Source organism: Tachypleus tridentatus, chromosome 6 (genome assembly GCF_004210375.1).
Source record: "Tachypleus tridentatus isolate NWPU-2018 chromosome 6, ASM421037v1, whole genome shotgun sequence".
Taxonomy (NCBI): domain Eukaryota; kingdom Metazoa; phylum Arthropoda; class Merostomata; order Xiphosura; family Limulidae; genus Tachypleus; species Tachypleus tridentatus.
Genome location: NC_134830.1, coordinates 38,746,645 through 38,768,231, shown reverse-complemented (window position 1 = coordinate 38,768,231; position 21,587 = coordinate 38,746,645). Strand labels below are relative to the sequence as shown.

Here is a 21,587-nt window from a genome sequence, read left to right as displayed (position 1 = left end):
TATCGTATGTATATTTAACTTACTACTGTAGTTTAATGGTCACTTGTTTATTGGTGTTTTTAAATGCATATATTTATTTTGTACAGATATGATGGTGACAAAATTCTCGCTAGCTGTAATAGGATAGATGTTCATATCCACTGCTGGTAGTCTCATTTTTGTTTATGGAGGAGAAGTGTTCCCCACTATTATTCGAACTGTGGGGGTTAACACTTCTATCCTATGTTGGAGGATAGTAGCAGCAATTGCTCCTTTTGTCATGAACTGGTGAGTTAGAACAAAGTTACGTTGTGATGAACATTTCCTTATGTTTGAGTTTCATTCTTTTGAATACAGTCCGAGGTAAAGATATACCAAGCGAATGTGGATTATAACAACATTGGGAGCTGCGAGATGCACAAGAAACATTTATGCATTAAAGTATACCAGAGTGTGTATTGCTACTCACCATGTATTAATTATTTTGATGTAAAAACGCTGACCACCTATGATTAATATGCGAACATTTTTCAAAAGTTAGAAAATGACCTATTACAAAGAGACCACAATATAAATGAAATCAAATGAAAACATTTAATGGAAAATGAAGTAACTGATAAATAAGATAATTAGATTTAGTCGATACTTTACACAGATATTTCTTTTTTTAAAATACTTAGAACACCTTGCATATACACCATTGGACAAGTAAACACATCGAACAACTCAAAGGTAAATATCAAAGAACTCAGCAAGATAAACTCACTCACATATGGTTAAAACCCTATTGTATGTTAACACGGCTCCAATCACGACCTTAGACGTGTCAGTTATCTACCATTTCTGAGAAAAGTATAAACATCTATGACTTTGCACTTGCTTACGAAAGCTTATTAAAGTTCATAACTGTTTCTTGAGTTATCTAAATACAGATTAATTTTAGTTGAAACGTTGCTAGTTCAAAGTTACTTTATATACCATCCAACCACTCCAGTGGGAAATAGACAAGTCAAAGTAGGGCTCTCAGGCGACTCAACAACTTTATGTGTTGAGACTTGTAACTTATAATTTGGGATTCGAATAATTTGGCGGATAGAATGTCAGACAATCCATTTTATAATTTTTCATTAAACAAGGCAGATAAGTAAAATACGCATCTGCTCCATCGCACATGTCCTCCAGCTTCTGATCTTCCTTCATCCATCAATGTTTGAATAAAATGTTTTGTTAGGAGTCGAAATCTTGGCTTCCAGTTGGGCTGTAACTTTTAGGTGAAAGGTGCAATTTAACCATATTATTTAGTTCTATTCTATAGGTAACCATAATATAATCTATATACGTCACTTATTGAAGCAAGATAAACAATGACCAGGATACTGCGTGGCGCAATAAGGTGTGTAGGGTAGGTTATCTATTTCAATATAACACACGTGGTGTATTACTATCAAAATCCTGATTAGTACTATAGGCTACAACTAACCAATCACTACATAGGTATCGCTGCTATCCTCCCTGATTAATATTTAATTACATGAAACATTATAAATTTAATGCAGTCTTTCTTAAGAACAATTACACCAGGTTTAATAAAAGTTGCTGCATCTTATAAATTTATTCCAAGTTATATATTTGATTTGATGTCATAGTTAGTTTTACTTTGCACTTTCTCTTGGTTGACTTAAAATGACTGGTCTTTTTATGAAGTTCTTTCTTTTTTCTCGTTTACTTCTCATTTAACTATAATATTTCTATCTTATCATAAAAAACGGTTTCAGTTCTCTCTGTATTCGGATTATAAGCACGAGCAGTATCCAAGGATTTTATTATAATTATAACAAAGCATCAAAACTTGCAGTAAAACAAGCAACATATTTTAATAGAGGTAGATCAAGGTATTTTCGTGTTTGTTTTTCTAACTCATGAGATTTAAGATTACATCTTACCTGACTGTCTTTCATTCTTCTAACAGATGATGGTCCAGATTACTTCTTAAGTAATGGGTGTTTGTAGAAACGCTGACAACAGTGTGAAATCAATGATGTATTTTTTATTGAGACAAAAATGTGCACAGACAGATTCAGCGAAATGACCTTCCTGTGTTTGGTATTTCTAATATTTTAATTAGAATGATTAATAAATCGGTGGAATGAAACTTTATACATGTAACTGTTGTAACTGACTTAACAGTAACTGCTTAATAAAAACATACAACTTACATGCTTCATGATGTCAAAAAAATAGGTCGATTCTGATAAGATTGTCCCACAGTGGCACAGTGGCATGTTTGTGAACATAAATTGTCTGAATCCGGGTTTCGATACTCGTAGTAGGCAGAGCCAAGATAGCCCGTTGTTTAGCTTTGTGCTTAAATCTAAACAATCATCCAAATCTGATAAGATTAAGACTCGTCATATATTGATTATTATGCATATTGGGCAACATTAATCTGTATCATTGCATATATTTGGGCTCTAAGTAACCTATCGTGGATCAAAATTTAATACACTCAAAATGTATTCATACAGAGAGATAACTTAGCTGCTAGTAGGCCATGCTTTAAATATTATACGAGACAAAATTTTATGCACAGAAGTTCAGAATAAATTTTCGTAGTTATAAAACACCAGTAGGACTACTAAACTCGTGTGTGTGTGTGTGTGTGTGAGGTTCTTGAAATTTGGTAATAATAATATAGATATAAAATATTACAAATTTAAAGACTTACGTTAAGTGAGTTTTGATCGTTATGTGTTACGATTTTAAATAGCCTGAAATTGAGTTAAATTGTAATTCAAATTTAGAAGGTAATTTAATATGGAAATGTATGAAAGTTATGATGTTTGCCAATAAAATTGATACACACAATTTCCTTTCGAAATACAAGTATATTTTAATATACACAAAATAATACAATTTATAATAGCGGTTATTACAAATAATGATTTATGTAAAAAGGTCTTACAAACTTACAAACAATATATTGTCTTATATCTTGTATGCAACTGGATATCTTACTGAGTGTTCACGACGAGCGAATTAATTCTGAGTTGACATAGGGAAAGTTCACTTAACTTGGAGCGAGTTAGCTCTTCGCTGATCACAGGCGAATTTTTCACTGCTGAAGTTATATAATGTATTCGTACAAATACTTACGTCCGATATTAATCTGCTGAAGTTGATCGATTTTTTAAACTTTTATTCCACTTTTAAGATATCTTTACATGTATCACATTACAAATTTTTACAAGTTCTCTATTCATAAATTTAAGAATTAGTTCATATAAGTCGTTATATTTTGTTATTCTAAGAGTAAATCCACGCACGTTGCTGTACCTTCAGTAACCTATGGTGTTCTGTCAATAATAGCAGCCTTTATGATCTTCATTCTACCAGAAACATTTAACAGACAGCTTCCTGACACAATACTGGAGATAGAGAACCCAGAGAAGTAAGTGAGCTTATAATTTAGATTTTTTAATAAGCCGTGACAGTGATAAATAAATATTTTTATGAAGTGCACATTTTGTTTTAGTTATCCGATCCTATAACATTCGTGATGAATTTCTGTTGTCTGGTTGCTTAGCAGTAAGATTGAAAGTTTATAACACCAAAAAAAGCGACTCTTGTAGTGAACATAGTGCAGTTGGCCAATTGTGCCACCTTCAACTTAAAAAAGAGTGTTTCATGTAATTGTAACACTCACATTTTTTTACAGTAAAATATTATAAGTCCATAATGTTGTTTGATGTTCGTATATAACTCTACCTTGTATAGTTTACTAGAATTTCCATTCTACCAGAAATTTCTAATGCATCTGAAGAGAGAAATAATATTATTTTCTCTATCATAACCCTGGTGGTGAACACAGCGCGAGATGGATAACTGTGAAACTTTGTTATTAACAAAAGGAAAAAAACAAAACAATAACAACGTAAAAAACCAACAATTATAAATAAATTCTATAAACTACAGTAACGACAACCTTTACAACAGAAAAACTCTGATTTTGATAATTATATTTGCCCAATATCAGGCTTTTGATACATGAAGTGGGCACAGCACAGATAGCTACTGAGTAGTTTTGCGGTTACAACAAACTAACTTAAAAACAAAATGTAATTTATCAAAATTTCATGTTTTCCTACCTTAACTGTTTGCAACAATAACATGTTTTATTTAATATCACATAGAGTTATTTCTTGGCAAACTAAGTATAAAATAGCTTTTTATTGTCGTCGAATATCTTCAAGTACCAAGGAAGCAGGGAGAGCTACAACTTGCCATGAAGATGACCCCGTTAGATAGATCTAAGAGTATGCTCTGAGGGTCACTCAGTTGCTGTCGCGAATATTTTATACTCGTTATATTTAAAATAGCTACAAGTTCATTTTGAGAAATAAACAGAACTTTTTTTTATTTTTTAAACAAGATTTTTTACCCATTGTACAGTTATAAAAAAATTCAAAGTATCTTGGAGAAGCCATAATCTTATTCTTACATTATAGAAAGTTTCAAATTATTTATAATTTCTTTATTATTATTTAATTAAAGACATATTTAAAGCGTTTTAAAGAACATGTGATATCTTCAGTCATAGAAATATATTAATCACATTGCAATTAATTCCCTGTGACACCAAACATGTTGGCTTTTCAGCCGTTGGGGCGTTGTAATGTAACAGTTAATTCCACTATTCGTTGGTAAAAGAATAGCCCAAGAGTTACACTACTAAATTAGGGACGACTAGTTCAGATAGCCCTCGTGTAGCTTTGCGCAAAATTCAAAAACAAAGAAATCCTGCAATTAAAGCGCCATTTGTCACGTGTTTGAGTTAGAGAATATATTTGGAAATATGTTTACAATTGTATGGACGCTATTCACTTCTGTTTTTAAAATAATAATATTAATTTTTTATTCATGTCTCTCCTTAAAGATTGGCCATATATCATACAGAAGATCCAATTGAAAACACTGAGCCTCAAGAACCAGAAGCAGCATGTAAATAGAGGAATATAGTTATATTAAGTTGTGTTTAACAGTATATTACAATTGTATTTATTGTCTTGTTTTTTTAATTGAAATAACTGACTGGGATATTTTCTAATTTTTATTACTAGCAACTCAAAGATAAAAATAATTAAAATGAATCGCGTTGTTAGTGTTCCGGACCGTGACTCCAAGTCCAGTGGTTTACACACGATTAACGAAACGTAGTTGTACCATTGCGAGGGGTTTTAGAATAAACTGTTAATGTGCCATTGAACGACGTAGGCCTGGCATGGCCAAGCGCGTAAGGCGTGCGACTCGTAATCCGACGGTCGGCGGTTCGCGTTGCGCTAAACATGCTCGCCCTCCCAGCCGTGTGGGTGTATAATGTGACGGTCAATCCCACTATTCGTTGGTAAAAGAGTAGCCCAAGAGTTGGCGGTGGGTGGTGATGACTAGCTGCCTTCCCTCTAGTCTTACACTGCTAAATTAGGAACGGCTAGCATAGATAGTCCTCGAGTAGCTTTGTGCGAAATTCCAAAAACAAACAAAACTTGAACGACGTTTTTTATCGCAGTTGTTTTCCTTTTTTCTTTATTAGAACGCTGCACATTCGGCTGTTTTCGCTCTGTCCACTTCTTGGAAATAAACCCCGTATTTAACCACTGTAATTCTCTAATGCAACCACTCATTATGCATTCTTTTCTCTTTCTTACAGACCCGGCATAGCCAGATGTTTAAGGCACTCGATTCGTAAATCGAGGGTCGCGGGTTTGAATCCATCTTGTCATTACCACTCATCGCCAGCTCTTGGATTACTCTTTTATCAACGAATAGTGGGATTGACTGCGACATAATAACGTCCCTACAGCTGAAAGGGCGAACATGTTTGGTGCGACAGGGATTCGACCTCGCGACCCTCAGATTACCATAACGTTCTGTCACATTCAGTATTCATGAGAGAACTTTAAGAATAATGACGTTCAAAAATAAATTAAAAACCGCATAATAACAATAAATTGTCTTGTGGTTTGGTGCCTTGCTGTTCAAAGAGCATGCAGTAGAAGTGAATAAATAGTGTTCTATTTTCGAAGTATTCCGATTCCAGATTTGAAACACGTTACAAATACAACTGTAAACTTGTCTCAATCATTAATAAGTTATAATGTTTCTAGAGTTGTTGTTTTTTTATTAAATTGGATAAGTTTCTTACTTCTACACGATTTTTACCTTTTCTATTTCTACAAATTTGAAAAAGAGTTTTTAACATATCAAACCACCAGTCCACAGTGTTGAATATTTTCTTCAATCTCCATATGAATTCTTAAGGCACTCATCACTAAGGGGATTAGGATTTAAAAGTCGCAGTAATTGAGGTTTCATATTCAAAAGATGTAACGACTGAACTTTCACATATTTAGAGTTACTTGAGGGTCAATATAATATTTTCATTTAGTTATAATTAAAATATTTAACAATCTAGTTGATATATTTAGTTTAATTACTATACCAGTAATTTACTTATACCTTTGGCCTTTACCTCTCAAATTACTTACTTCTCTATAAGCAGTTTACTTCCGCTGATTTTAAGCTTCTGATCATAAGTGCAACATTTTTTTGTTAGAACAATATTAAGTTTGATTCACCTTCTAGAATATTCTCTCGTCTTTGTTTCTTGCGCGTTTTTCATGAAATAGATTTGTAAAAATTTGTGCGATTCGTTGGAAGAAGGTTGTGATGAACCAATTCTATGGCAGATTTAACTTTGTATTTTGAATGTAGGTATATAGTCTAGTTCATACATTTTGTAGCCTCAGAGGAAATCATTTGGAAACAGTTGTTACTTCCAAGTTATGGTTATAAACTGTCGACATTCTTCGCCAGTTTCTTCAAACGGTGACTTTAAATGGTTCAGGCGAGACTTCAAAGTCACATTAATTTTTCTACGAGGTCAACACATTGATGTAGCTTTGGACCATTTATTTGTCACACATTGTTAACAAACTGTAATTATGTCACTAATATCATAGAACGTTTGAGATTCGTAACTGAACTGAGAATCATAGTGAGGGACTGTAAAATGTAATTCTCGTCTTCTCTCTCTTTTCCTTCTTCTATCTCCTTCCATTTCAGTTTTCTCAAACTTCTGGATACAGCTGTCTCCTTCGCGTCTTAATTCATCAGTTTCTTCGTGTACGTATTTCAGTTTCTGATGTTACTTGTATGTTTCCCTGCGATTTATTTATCCTCCTTTGTCATTTTCTAACCATCAGCTACTCGCCTTTCTCTATTTCATTATTCAACTGATTTCACCTTCTTTCTGCTTTTCTTGGAGCTTTTGGACTACGTTTTTGAAATATTTTAATCTGGATTTTCTTGCCATCTTAAACATTAGGCTTACGTATTATGTTCCTCCTAAACGGTTAATAATGAACGGAGAGCTTAAAATTATTTCCACTTCATTTCATACCAAGGAAAGTTATCAGTTCCCCGCTAGTAAAGTGATCAGTTCTTCATATTGTCTCTCTACACAGTTTCCTGATAGATAAGTGATCAGTTCTTCATATTGTCTCTCTACACCGTTTCCTGACAGATAAGTGATCAGTTCTTCATATTGTCTCTTTACACAGTTTCCTGACAGATAAGTGATCAGTTCTTCATATTGTCTCTCTACACAGTTTCCTGACAGATAAGTGATCAGTTCTTCATATTGTCTCTCTACACAGTTTCCTGATAGATAAGTGATTAGTTCTTCATATTGTCTCTCTATACAGTTTCCTGATAGATAAGGGATCAGTTCTTCATATTGTCTCTCTACACAGTTTCCTGAGAGATAAGTGATCAGCTCTTCATATTGTCTCTCTACATAGTTTCCTGATAGATAAGTGATCAGTTCTTCATATTGTCTCTCTACATATTTTCCCGACAGATAAGTGATCAGTTCTTCATATTGTCTCTCTATACAGTTTCCTGATAGATAAGTGATCAGTTCATCACCTACACTTGTTACAATAAACAATGAGTAATTTTTAAACATACTATCTTTATTACAGTTAAAATTTTAAGAGTGACACAACAGTAGTCCACTTCACTCACACAACAATAGTCCACTTCATTCTATTTTCAATCAAACATTTTACTCTTTGATTGTTAAAACGAAGTCATTTTTTACACTTTAACGATTTCAAACTTGCCGATTGTTAACGTGATACAACTGAAACTAAAAGAAAACACACGAAACACCAATCTACATTCCTGGGCACTTTATTATTATTTATTTAGACACCTTCATAGAGGAGGCATATACAAGAAAACGATACAGATAAAACAAATAAATTATTGCAGGAATAATATAATAACATCAAATTTTATAATACTAATACTTAAAACCGTTAATATAAACTAATTATATTTAAAAAGTATTATATTAAACATGCCACAAGGATATACCCCCGAAATCCACTTTCCACCAACAGTACTATATAAAAAGTAAAAACGCTCAAAATGTTTTTTTTTTTTTCAAAATAATTTCGCTTTAAATTAACATGGACATTTTGACAAAAATAATTTAGTTGCATGAAAAGGTGTGCTACTTCTCTAATGAACTAAAAATACGATTTAATTGTACACAAACCTTAGATACACTCTCGGTAGAACCCATTGAAACACACAATACCTGATTCACCGTATTTAATATTAAATTTTAAAAATTCCGCAATTGAACTTTATCATACTGAAGAAGTAAATGAGTAATAAATTCTAATGACACTTGGCAAAAATGAAAACAGCCGGTTAGATGGAGGTTCATGTGATCGAATTTTATGTTTGTTGTAACTGCACGATGCTAAAGTAAAAATAATATACAAGTATCATAACTTAAATCCAACAAAAAGATCAAAACACGATTTTGGATACTTCTGCACTCAGTATCTAATATCACAAAACTACAAATATTTTGTTCCACAGAAGGTTGTATATGAACAGATAATATACAGTAGATGCACTTTTTAGACCACCCATCAGAAAAAGAATATTCGTCTTTAGAGGTTTATAAAGAGACAAAAAAAGCCCTTTATGAAAAATCAGACATCAGCAACTAAATAACACTCCAATTCCAAGGAAGAACCAAAAGTTAAGACCTCTAAAAAATAAATAATGGTGCTAGAATTAACACAAGGTTTAACCTCCTTGCACAAACCAATAATGACCTTCTTCCTTAAAAACAATGGAATCATTCATAACAAATCTTGACCACGTACAATATCAGCATCTACAAACTTAAAGAAACTTTCCTTGAATATCAGTCAATAACAGATTATGGAACAAAGACTGGTTAAAAACACCTTTTTAATCAGAAGCAGAATCGATTACAGATCCACCAGTAAAATGAATCCAACCCTCAAATAAGTCCTGAATAAATGGATTTAATGGTTTTAAAAGCCGAGTCACAATTTGACACCAATACCTATATGCTCATACGTACCAAGGGCATGATTTGTTAAAGATACCAAAACCTTGTAACAATCACGATTAACATAATTCTGTAATAATTTCAAGCGAAAACCATACTTACGCAGACGTAAATCACTTAAATTAATGACGTATTGTGATCTCATACTTGACGTCGCCACAAGATAATTAACAACCAAGAATTTACCATGCAGTGACAATCCAGATAGCACAAAAAGTGAGAATACCTGTAATTGTAGTCTAACTATTACCGATTAATTAGAATAAGACATCAACTGAAGATTACTGTAAGCAAACTATACCCTCGTGAACGGTATCAACGATCCAAATCCAACTTTCTGTCCACAGCCACTGCACTTTTCACAGTTAATACAACCACCAGAAGCCTTACCACAAAACCTAACTTCTTGAACATGACATAAGGAAGCCGTATCTGAGAGTTCGTGTCGTCAGCTTGTTGACAAATAAGTCTCAGAATAGAAAACAAATCAACCCAAAATAAAATGAAGTAATCATATTAAGCAAAGGTTCAAACTCTGTAAAAAAAAAAAAAAAGATTTCACTGCACTGACAACATTATCATAAGAACCTTGTAACCAACGTTAAAAGTGAGAACCAATCCGTAGCGTCAAGTACATATTATATATGCGACATTCGGCAAATATATAGGTTGACCTTTAGTAAGTCCTGTTTGTACTGTAACGCGCATCAAATATTTCATGAACTAAAATGTTACGAAGGAGGTCACAACGAAATTCCAAAGCTAAACGTTGTTAAAGTCCTTTTAAATTAATACTGTTATTCAGTTTTTTTAATTAGTAATTTGTCATTATTTTCTCTTCTTGTCGTAAAACAAATTAATCATTTTATAGAGCACTGAAACGAGATCTTAGCACATGCTTTATATCGTAAAATGAACCACTGCAGGATTGGTTGGTCTTGATCTTTGACGTACAGTAACATAACACATGAACACAATTAAAGAAAGTCCACTAACTTAAATTGCAACAGACCAAACTGAGACTGTGTTCAAAACGATATAACCACTTTAATAGGACCGATATATGAACGTGACCGTACGGAGGAAAAGTTGTGAAACATTGCAGGTAAGGAATTAGAATGAGACATGTTTTTTCTGCATTCGTCTGTTCGAAGATACTTCGCGCTTAAATATTTTTATTAAAAAATAACAGTTGTTTGATGTTTAACAAAATTCTTTTGTGACAAACTTATATTTTCATTTCATTGGTTTTCCCAACTTTAATTTTATGGTTATCTGTTAATATATTAAACTGAGTGTAATTTCTAAAATCTGAGTATTTTATTTTCACTGTTAAAACTTCAATATCTTGTTAAACTTTACATCCCTCGTGTCTATACTAAAAACCAAAATTTATTCAAAAGATCTCAAAAGTTATTGTTTTGTTAAAATTACTGTGTACAAAATAGGTTTAGCACCAAGACGTGTGTGTTAGTTTCCTTATATTGATCGAATATACAACATCACCAACTGGAATTATGGTCAGTTAAAACTTATTTCGACTCCTTATGGGCAGGTAGTTAGGGCGTTCGATTCACGATCTGAGGGTTGCAGGTTTGAATCCTCGTCACACGATACACGCTCACCCTTATAGCCGTGGAGACGTTATAAAATAACGGACAATTCCACTATTCCTTGGTAAAAGCGTAGCCCAGGATTTGTCGGTGAGAGGTGATGATACTCTAGGGTGATACTGTTTAATTAAAAATCAATAAATTATTACATTGTGTTCTCCTTCTGAGAAATTTGATGTCCCTACATGTGGCTTCCTCGGTGAGACAACGACAAGTTTTTGCTTATATCCGGGACTCATTTTCTCAGTAGTCAAAGCAAGATGGCCAAATATGGTCTTTGTTCTAAAACAAACAAACAAAACCATTTATTTGTTTGATATCATACTCTCACAGAATATTGAGATTTTAATCCTAAAGATCCCAAATCCAAGTAGCAAAGATATTTTACATAGTTTTACCAGCAAAGATATTTTACATAGTTTTACCAGCAAAGATATTTTACATAGTTTTACCAGCAAAGATATTTTACATAGTTTTACCAGCAAAGATATTTTACATAGTTTTACCAGCAAAGATATTTTACACAGTTTTACCATCAAACGTGTTATATGTAGACTTTACTTGGCAATCCTTAGTTGATTTTACTTATCCATAAGAGTTTGTCTTTTTTTATTTTCTCAACTCAGTTATGTACTTTGGCGCGAAATTCTAAAACAAAGGAACCCCATCAGTGTAAAGAAATGGTATATGAAAATATGTGGAGAGAACCTGTACAAAGAATTAATGATAATTCAGTAATTTGTATTGGTAACTAGCTTACTGTATAGATAATTTCGTTGTGATCAACCATTATTTTGTAGACGTATTTATTTTTTGTTAATTTAGTTGTTGAAGTGTAATATGTATGACGTAGTTGACAAATCAAATTGTTTTTCTCATTCAATCCTTTGAAGACCTCTCAGTAAATATTCAAAACTTACGTAATTTTCCATTGTTACAAGAAGTTTAAATCAATGTATAGGGCTTCTGGTGGGAAAGCCAAAAGTTAATGCCGTGATGTTGTTCTGCATTTTGAGCTTTAGCCGCGTTGTAAAAGTTATAGCCAATCTTGTTATTTGATCCAAAATTGGAGAAAGCCCATATGACGGCAGGTGCTATTAACTGGTTTCTTTTTACTCTGGTCTACTTTTCTAAATCAGAGCTAGCTATACCTGAAAAAAGGAATCTATTGCCAACCCATTATGACACGTAGCAGTTCCAATAATTTATGAATTATACTTAATTGCTTCAGGATATTCTGTGGATTCATTTATAAAATCGAAAGGTTTTTACCAATGGAAATAAAGCTGTTCTAAATGTTTGTAGCTGTGAAATATAAAATTAAGTTAAAATCGTATCTGTGTTTTTGTTATTAAAGTTTAGATTAGATTGCTTTATTAAACATCAAATTATTTTTAAAAAAAACTTTCATGATTGTCTTTTTTTCATATTTGTTCTAAAGATTCTCGGTTTATATGTCCAGTTAGTCCTACGAGACTCACCGTCGAATTGTGTTTCATTTAACCAACTGTATCCAGTCAGACCTGAAAGCGTATAGTGTGTTTGAACTAGGAATAAACTTGTCAAAGAAAGAACAACCAAAATAAAACATGGAAATCACTGACGTCATAGGTAATTTGGGACGACTTCAGTGTTACATAATAATCTTACTTATTTACCGAGGATTACCGACGGCGTGGCAGATTTTGGCCCTACCATTTTTGGCTCCCGATACTGACCACTGGTGTGCCAAACCACACCAATTAGAGAACTGGACAGTTACCCAATGGAAGAATATCTCCATACCGTTCGACACCAACAAGCAAGAATTCAGCCAGTGTCTGAGTTACAGCTACACGTTAGTACAGTTACCTGATTCCTGGGATGTAATTATTGATCAGAATGTCACAGTTCCATGTACAAAGTGGGATTACAGCTCTACAGACAACACAATAATAACACAGGTAAGTTTTGTAAAATAAATAGGCTATTTTATAAGTTTTCATTGTATTTGCTTTCAATGATCAGTTGTGTAAAAATGAAGTATTAAACCAGATGGTGCAAATTTAAAGATCTGTAATTTAATAGTTCTTTTATATTTCATTTCGATGTCTAGTAAAGAAAGGTTTCTGGAACTTTTTAATTTTTTATCTAAAAGTGAAAACACTACAATTCATTTGACGACTGACTTCGTTTTTATTTGAAATAGTTATTTGACTGACCGTCATCTACGTGCTTCCCTTCAGCTCCATTCAAAACAGCAGGCTCGATTATTAATTTTGAAACCCACATCTGTTCATAGAGCTTTAACCTAAATTGTCTAAACACTAGGCCTTGACAAAGTGCAAAGTTTATATATTACTGATGTTATTGTAATGGAAATATGGCATTGAAATCTCTTGTAACGTAAATATTCGTTATTTAACTTTGATTTATTTAAGGCTTAAGAAAAGTTATACTGTCTGAAACCAAACTGGTATAAATTACTTGATAAAGATGTAGCATCTATACAGCTTCGAAAATCTAGACTTTTTCTAAAAGTAGAAGACTATACGAGAGGCCTCCCCAATGTCTGTTTATGCTTGTTTGTTTTTAATTTCGCGCAAAGCTACTCGAGTGATATCTGCGCTAGCCGTCCCTAATTTAGCAGGGTAAGACGAGAGGGAAGGCAGCGAGTCATCGCCACCCACTGCCAACTCTTGGACTACTCTTTTACTAACGAATAGTGGGATTGACCGTCACATTATAACGCTCCCACGGCTGAAAGAGCGAGCGTGTTTGGGGCGACCGGGATTCGAACTCGCGACCCTCGGATTACGAGTCGAATGCTTGGCCATGCCGGGCCCTCCCCAATGTCACAAACAAGATATACGAGAGTTTAAGCTTTTCTATGGGCTCAAAGGGAATCTTGAAGGCTTTTTACTCTTTATATATTTGTTGAATACATAGCCCATTGTATAAGTTGTATTTAAGAAAAAAAAACAGAGACACATTAGAGTTTCACTTCCTGTTTTGAAAATATCTTATTTCCTCTCAGTAGAATTATCTTATTTTACGCGGATGTGAATATTAATTTCTTTTAGTGGAAGTAAACTATTTTATTCTGTGGGGGGCCTGCATGGCCCGATGGATAAGGCACTCGACTCGTAATCTGAGGATCACAGGCTCGACTTCTCGTCACACCAAACATACTCGCCCTCTCAGATAGCCCACGTGTAGCTTTGCGTGATTTTCAAACCAAACCAAACTTTGCTCTGAGATCGTTAGATACAAAAACGCTTTTAGTAATCTCCTAGGTACAAAATAATGACACGATGTTATCTTAACGTTTGGTGTCTGTAATTAATATATTTTTCTAATATATATGTTAACTGGAGAGAGGCGTTTCGGACTACTTCCATCATATATGCAGTGTATGGTTATTTAACAAAAAAACGATTTCTTTTAAGCTAATATTTCATGTAAGATTCTGTTATGCAGTATCTTTAGGTTTGCATATTTGTATATAGAACCTGATGATGTGGACCTGGGTACTCTGTAAACTATTGTAAATAGAACATTTTGTGTTGTTTGTTATTTTCTTATGCATTTTGGTGCTGTAAGTATTCACACTGGATATGCATAATCTATTACTGGAGGGTATATGTTTTATATTGTAACCATGTTTTCGGCGTATGTGCCGATGTTTTAGTCCGTTAGACTCCTAGCCTAATTCGTCCGTTGCGAAACTGTGGTTTTCATAACATTGTGTGTTTGACCATCGGAGTAAGTGTCTTTTACATTAACTCCAGGGTAATACCGCGCTGTAGTTCCATTTCTCACACTCGGCATTCCAGACTATTGATCTATACAGTGTCGCTTGCTACACAAAGAAAGCGAGCGCGAGTGACTTTATTTTGTTAAAACTATTTGTGATGAATTCGGTCAACCTAACTAAACGATCTGTAGTTTATCTGAATATTCTTAACCCAGTAATTTTGACAAGATCTCAAACTATGTAGTCTATCACTTATTATTCGTTGTAAACCTGGTTACGTTGTTCAGTTTATTTGCTGTTTTTCTTTTTTTGTGGAACATTAATACATTCAATTTCTTCCAAGTAATGTGGATCTATCCAGGGTTTAGTAGGAGGCTAAAGAGAATTGTTAGGTTTCAAACAATCGCTGAGTAAAGTATAGTAGGGGCATTCAAACGTTGTTAAATTCCTTTCTGATCCAGTCAAAATTAAGGAAATTTATGAAGTGAATTGAAGGCATATTCACAGAATAATTATTGGTAAAAATCAGTTAAGTTAACAGTTTCTAACATGTGGAAAAGTCAGTGCGTTTTGGTAACATAACGTTCCAACTATATCTTTTATGCCATGTTGCTCAACAACCAAAGTATAATATAATATTGTTGATAACATGAAATGAAATGTACAGACAATAAAGCTAGAAAAAAAAATTGGTTGATTTCTTAACTTAAGTGTCTCTGTTGGTTAAATAAGTTTGTTTTATATTAGAAAGAGCTTTAAATGTAAAATTAAATAGATGTTTTCACTTTCATGATAGATTTTAAACACATGGTTAAAAATTAACTGATCCTAACACTACGTCTTTACTTTTGACTTATTTTACCAACATCCATTACACTTATAAGGCTTCACGTCCCCCTTGTACTCTTCTCTCTAAAATCGTAATGGGCAGACAAAAATCGAACTGTTCCATCTGGATAAATACATTTCGTATTATATGACTCATCCTATTTCGAGAAATCAAGCGTTAAGTAACACAATGGTATTTATATATGTTACATGTCTTATATTATTGATATTTGCTTAGTTACTTGATGGACTATGTGATCGTTATTTATCACATTATTTATGCGTGTTGTATACGTTTAAGTTTCATGTTACATTTTCATATTTACTCACCAGAGAGGATATTTTCGTATAAATTAGTCACTTCAAAAATTGTGTTTACACCCCCAAAACAGAAAATTTTTTAGCCATCCAATTCAAATGGCATATTAAATATTAACCTATTAGATTGGAGGTATATACTTTGAGATTTTTATTGATTTAGCCTAAAAGCTTTAACCAGCATTAATTAATTTCTCATAGTCGAAAAACGTCTGAACTATTTATCCCCTCTTTGTATTTCCATTTAGTTCTAAAGTTTAATATCTTTCAGTGGAACTTGTTCTGTAATCATGAGTGGCTTGTGTCCATGAACCAGACGGTGTTTATGTTGGGAATGCTGTTTGGTGTATTTATATCTGGTCATCTCAGTGACAGGTAAGTATTTTAAAGCCTGGTTTATCATTTTATAAACCAAACTTATTTATAGTAAATACATTCTAATAGGAATGAATACAAACCATTAATAAGAAGAATTCTTAAATAAAAGTCCCGATTCTTCCGTTTGTATTTACTATAAATATTAATGTGTTAATTAATATTCACATCCTGAAGGCATGTCATTACAAAAGGTGTTTGGTGTAATGCTAACCCTAACATTTTTTTACAGTAAGATGTTTCTATAAAGGACTGATCCTACGTTTTAGACTCAAAATGTTGTTTAAATATCTGTTTACTTTTAATGGTATTAAATATAGATGTCGAACATTAAGTCAGTCTAGGTGTACAGAATAATCTGGAAGGTGAACCTATAATGTACGAGTGAAGTATTTTGTGCACATGTATAACAAGATACGGAGCTAAATCAATTAGTTTATAAAAAAGATATTAGGCGGCACCACTGTAATAATTGTTTAATATCTCTTCCATTGTTTTCGCTCACTTTGTTCATTCTGATGACGGCATTTGATGTTGCAGCAGGAAATATCTGGTCAGGAAAATCACACTTTCCTGTTTCAGCGATATTTTTCACTCAATGGATACTAGATTATGATGCAGATATGCACCTTAAGATGTTATAACTAATAAACAGCAGGAATTAGGTCGGGAGGAAAGGTTGGTAAGTTCTTACTGAAAGCCTATGAAAGTAATATTACTATTGGACGGTGGATTTAAGACAAAGCTCATTTTTGTGTAGCTATAACATCGTGGATAGTTATAAGCTGATGTTCTTTTCGTATGACGGTATGTTAACGTCACCCAGTCATTTGGCGTGTCAGTAAGTACTACTGTTTAATTTTTAAAGGAAAAGGTAGTAGCGAAACTATAACAGGGATTTGTAATGACTTTTATTACATAATTACTTGGAATAAGTGATGCAACTAACCACGAAGAACGAAATTGTTCTGATATGTTTTAGGATGAATCATAACCAATTTTCATCAACTGTAACATATGCCATGGGTTTCATTACAAACGTTTTTTTTTTTCTTTCTGGATTGTTAATAATGTTTTCTAGCTTCTGAAAATACCCAGTAGAATAGAGAAATACAGATGCAGGGTAACGTACCAAACTTTAATATAGTACAACGTTCTGCATCTCGATCATACGGTTATTCCTACATCAAGAGTTTAAGTCTACAATATTAGTTCATTGATGTTCGTGGGTGACCTTACCTTAGATAATTAACTGAATTCGTATTCTTTCTGAACTTTCTAATGAATTTGTTCAGAGCAAATTTTTATTTCCATATCATAATTACTAAACAGTAGTGAGGTAAAACACGATCAGGCGTGGCGACATGATTGTTTGTTTCTTTGACTTTCGCGCAAAGCTACACGAGAGCTATCTACGCTAGCCGTCCCTAATTTAGTAGTGTAAGACTAGAGGGAAAGCAGCTAGTCATCATCACCCACTGTGAACTCTTGAGCTACACTTTTACCAACGAATAGTGGGATTGACTATCATATTATAAGGCTCCCACGACTGAAATGGCGAGCATGTTTGGTGCGACGGTGATTCGAACCCGCGACCCTCAGATAACGAGTCGAACGCCTTAACCCACCTGATCATGCCGGGCCATGGCGACATGAACTGTGAGGACGTGGTGAGGTTGAGTGATCGTTTTAATATAGTTAATTCAAATACTGTATAAAAACTTGTTCGGATATTAATAGTGGGTTTAATTGATCATTCATTGCTCTACACTTGATCACTCACTTCTCTATCTCAACTTTCACGTCATTTTTTGTTTTGAAGTGTTTCTCATAACATAGATTTATTTGTTGTTTTACACTATTTACATTATTTATTATTCAGGTTTGGACGACGACCGGTGTTGTTAGGTTCCCTATGTCTGTCTATTGTCTCGAGCTACGCAGGTGCAGCTGTTCCGAACTTGTCATTTTTTTATATCACCCGGTTTTGTTCAGCGATGGGTGTATCCAGCATACAAAATTCTGGTGTTTCTCTATGTAAGTAGCTACAGAAAGTTTGTTCATTTTCATTTCTGGATGATGTTTCTGCAGTAAATAGTATATCTAATATCTTAAATGTTCTGTCTTCTTTTGTTTTCTGTATGGAAAGTTATTTTCATCACCATTTAGAGCTAACAGAGAAGAGAGGACTTGTGAATATTTGTTCTCAAAATGTAGGATCTCTTTGTCTTAAATATAAGTTCTTCCGTGAATTCAGTGTCTTTTATTGTGGATCGAGTGCCTTCAAAGTTCGTTCATTCTTGTCGTTTTATTTAAAACAAGTTTAACTTATCATGTAAATGTTTCAGTTTGTTTTTCGAGATAACAAACAGATTGCATTGAAAAAGTTAACGTTATTTGTCGCAATAATTAATTTAACTGTAGCTCTACCTGAACCTTTTTGGTAACGTATAACAGATGTAGACCAATATGTTTTACTTGTTTGTTTCTGTAGTGATGGAAATTATTAGTCCAGGGTATCGACTTTGGGTAGCGGTTTCATTTTCTTTTGGTTGGACTCTAGGATTAATTATCCTTCCTGGACTTGCTTGGATAATCAAGGACTGGCAGTATTTTCAAGCTGTAACCACGTGTAGCTGGTTACCGATGTTGGTCGCCTGGTGGTGAGTTGGAGAATATCTTTTGTCATGTCGTGAAACATAAACAATTTATAGTTGCAACATTACTTTAAAGTTTCAGAAGTCCTGTTACCAAAGAGTTTGTGCTATATAATCTGATCTTTACATTCAACTGAATAATAATGATAATTAATAACAATGTGGGTTTGTCACGTTATCCAAACACTTAAATTATTGTATTTATTGTTGGTGAGTAAAGGATTATACATTAAAAAACAAACAAATTACATGTTAATATTAGTGTGTATAAATAGTATTAATACATTCAATAAAATATTTGACTATAGATGTGTAATAATATTTTAGGTTCCTGCCAGAATCTCCAAGATGGCTTCTTACCAGGAAGCGGTACACAGATGCAGAGAATACCATCAGGAAGTTTCTTAGTTTCAATAAACTAAGTGTTTCAAACCTGGATCACACGATGAAGATACTGGAAGCGAAGATTGAACTGGTAATTAACTTATATAATGAAAGACTTGAAGAATTGTTCTAAACAAATATTTCTTGCATATTTAACAAGGGCGTGCGTAGGAATACCACTTTTACTGCTATCGAGGGCTAAGCAAACACACACACTATATATTTATGTAAGGAAAGACTTGAAGAGTTTTTGTAAGAGATAAGTTGTTTGAAGTTAACTGTTCATCTGTTTTAAGTGCACCACTGGACAATGTGCTAGCTGCGCTTTACCTACTGTAGGGATTGAACCCAAAATGTTAGTGTTTTAAACACTCAATATTATCAATGAGCCCCCGAAGTTTAGCAGTGTTAGTTAATTGCTAAAGATAAAATACAGTGATAAGTTTATACACGGACAATACTGATTATATTTCATGAAAATAGAATAATGGTGTATGATATTGTTCTCTGTATATTTAACTACCAATATTATTTGAAATAAATTTGTAATAATTCGAATACATTGTTTTTGCAGTTGGAAATCCTGACGTTTTATTGAAATTTTCAGCAGTAATCTCGATAAAGCCTTACGAAGTTCGTGTAACGTTTGGAAAATAGGTCAAATCTAAAATAATATATTATGCCATGTATGAAAAATATTTCTAATATTAAAAACATATATACGTATGAAATAAAGGACATAATACGGATGAAATAATATATATATATATATATATATATGTATATTAAACATTTTAACCATTAGTTATAATGAAATTAATTTTATTATTAAGTTTTTGACCATCCAAAGGTTTCAGTTTCCTTTATTGCGCACCAGTAAATGATTGTGAAAGAAAACAATTGTTTTTTTTTTAAATTTACATACTTTCTAAGGTCGAGTCTTAAAATTGTGAATATCAACAAAAGTATGGGAACAATAATGACTTCATTGTCTTTCTGTATTAATAAAAATGTAGGAAAAAAAAAGAAAGTCATCTTTAACCTTCCTGGACTTGCTCAAAACTCCGCAGCTACGTCGTAGGACTATAGAAGTAGCATTCATCTTGTAAGTATTAAAAAACAATACGTGTTTTGGTGATATACGTGTAATATATTGTTAGCCGCAGCATAACCGCTCGTAGAATGTTTCTGAGTTTTTCTAGTGCAAACGTTTAGCTCATAGTTTCGTCATCTCTTGACCGATTTGACATCAAATTATGGTTTCGGACTCGATTAGTGTATTTAGTCAGGTCCAAGATCTCATAGGTTAACTTATTCTAATCCTACATTGAAGAATATCGATTTGAGGATAGACTTATAGATATTTCAATGAGTAATGAAATCGAATCGAATATACACGAGTCCATGTTTGGTGTCAGATGCGCACAAAATTATAGATAAAAAAAGATAAAGTTGGAAAACCACTATATATGCATCATAAAATAAAACGCGAACACATTTTACACGATCTTTGGCGATAATTAAGAGGAATTGTAATGCTTGTATTATTAACAAAAATAGTTTTACTTATAACATTTTTTGCCTATCTAGTTTTGCAACATCATTTTTATACTACGGCTTGACCTTCGGCTCAGCTACACTAGGAGGCAGTATGTATATCAACCTACTACTCTCAGGTGCTGTGGAACTTCCGGTTTGTGTGGTGCTCCCTCTAGCAATAAAGTATGTGAAACGAAAACCAACGATCATAGTCTCTTTCGTGGTTACTTTTGTTTCCTGTGTTTTGGTTATTGCTGTTCCGGAAGGTGTGTGTAAAGTTTACTGAAAATCTGTTTTTCTCATAATTATAAATTATTAATTTTACCAGAGTTGTTATGCTTTCAACTACATGTTGCAACAAGCGTTTCAAATGAGTCACATATACTAATGTTCATTGAATTTACGTTCGTGAAGTAACTTTGTAACACTTACAAACTTCCGTTACATAAAGTAAGTTTTAAGGTATCATATCTGTATTTAACTTACTGCTGTAGTTTAATGGTCTCTTGGCTGTTGGTGTTTTAAATCTCTATATATATTTATTTTACAAAGATATGGTGGCAACAAAGATTTCACTAAGTATGATTGGAAAGATGTTCATATCCACAGCTGGTAGCATCAATTTTATCTATGGAGGAGAAGTGTTCCCCACTGTTATTAGAACTGTGGGGGTTGGGACTCTATTCTCTGTTCGAGAATAG

General features: G+C 33.2%; 1 protein-coding gene across 1 annotated transcript; it reads left to right on the top strand.

The window, feature by feature from the left end:
• Positions 1–10,396: 10,396 nt before the first annotated feature.
• Positions 10,397–21,587, top strand: LOC143251593 (solute carrier family 22 member 6-B-like). The gene is made up of 9 exons (XM_076502864.1): positions 10,397–10,541; positions 12,512–12,992; positions 16,203–16,306; positions 18,189–18,343; positions 18,801–18,969; positions 19,291–19,438; positions 20,364–20,452; positions 20,938–21,152; positions 21,439–21,587. The coding sequence occupies exons 2-9, from the start codon at positions 12,639–12,641 to the stop codon at positions 21,585–21,587; spliced, it is 1,383 nt and encodes a 460-aa protein (XP_076358979.1). The 5' UTR covers positions 10,397–10,541; positions 12,512–12,638.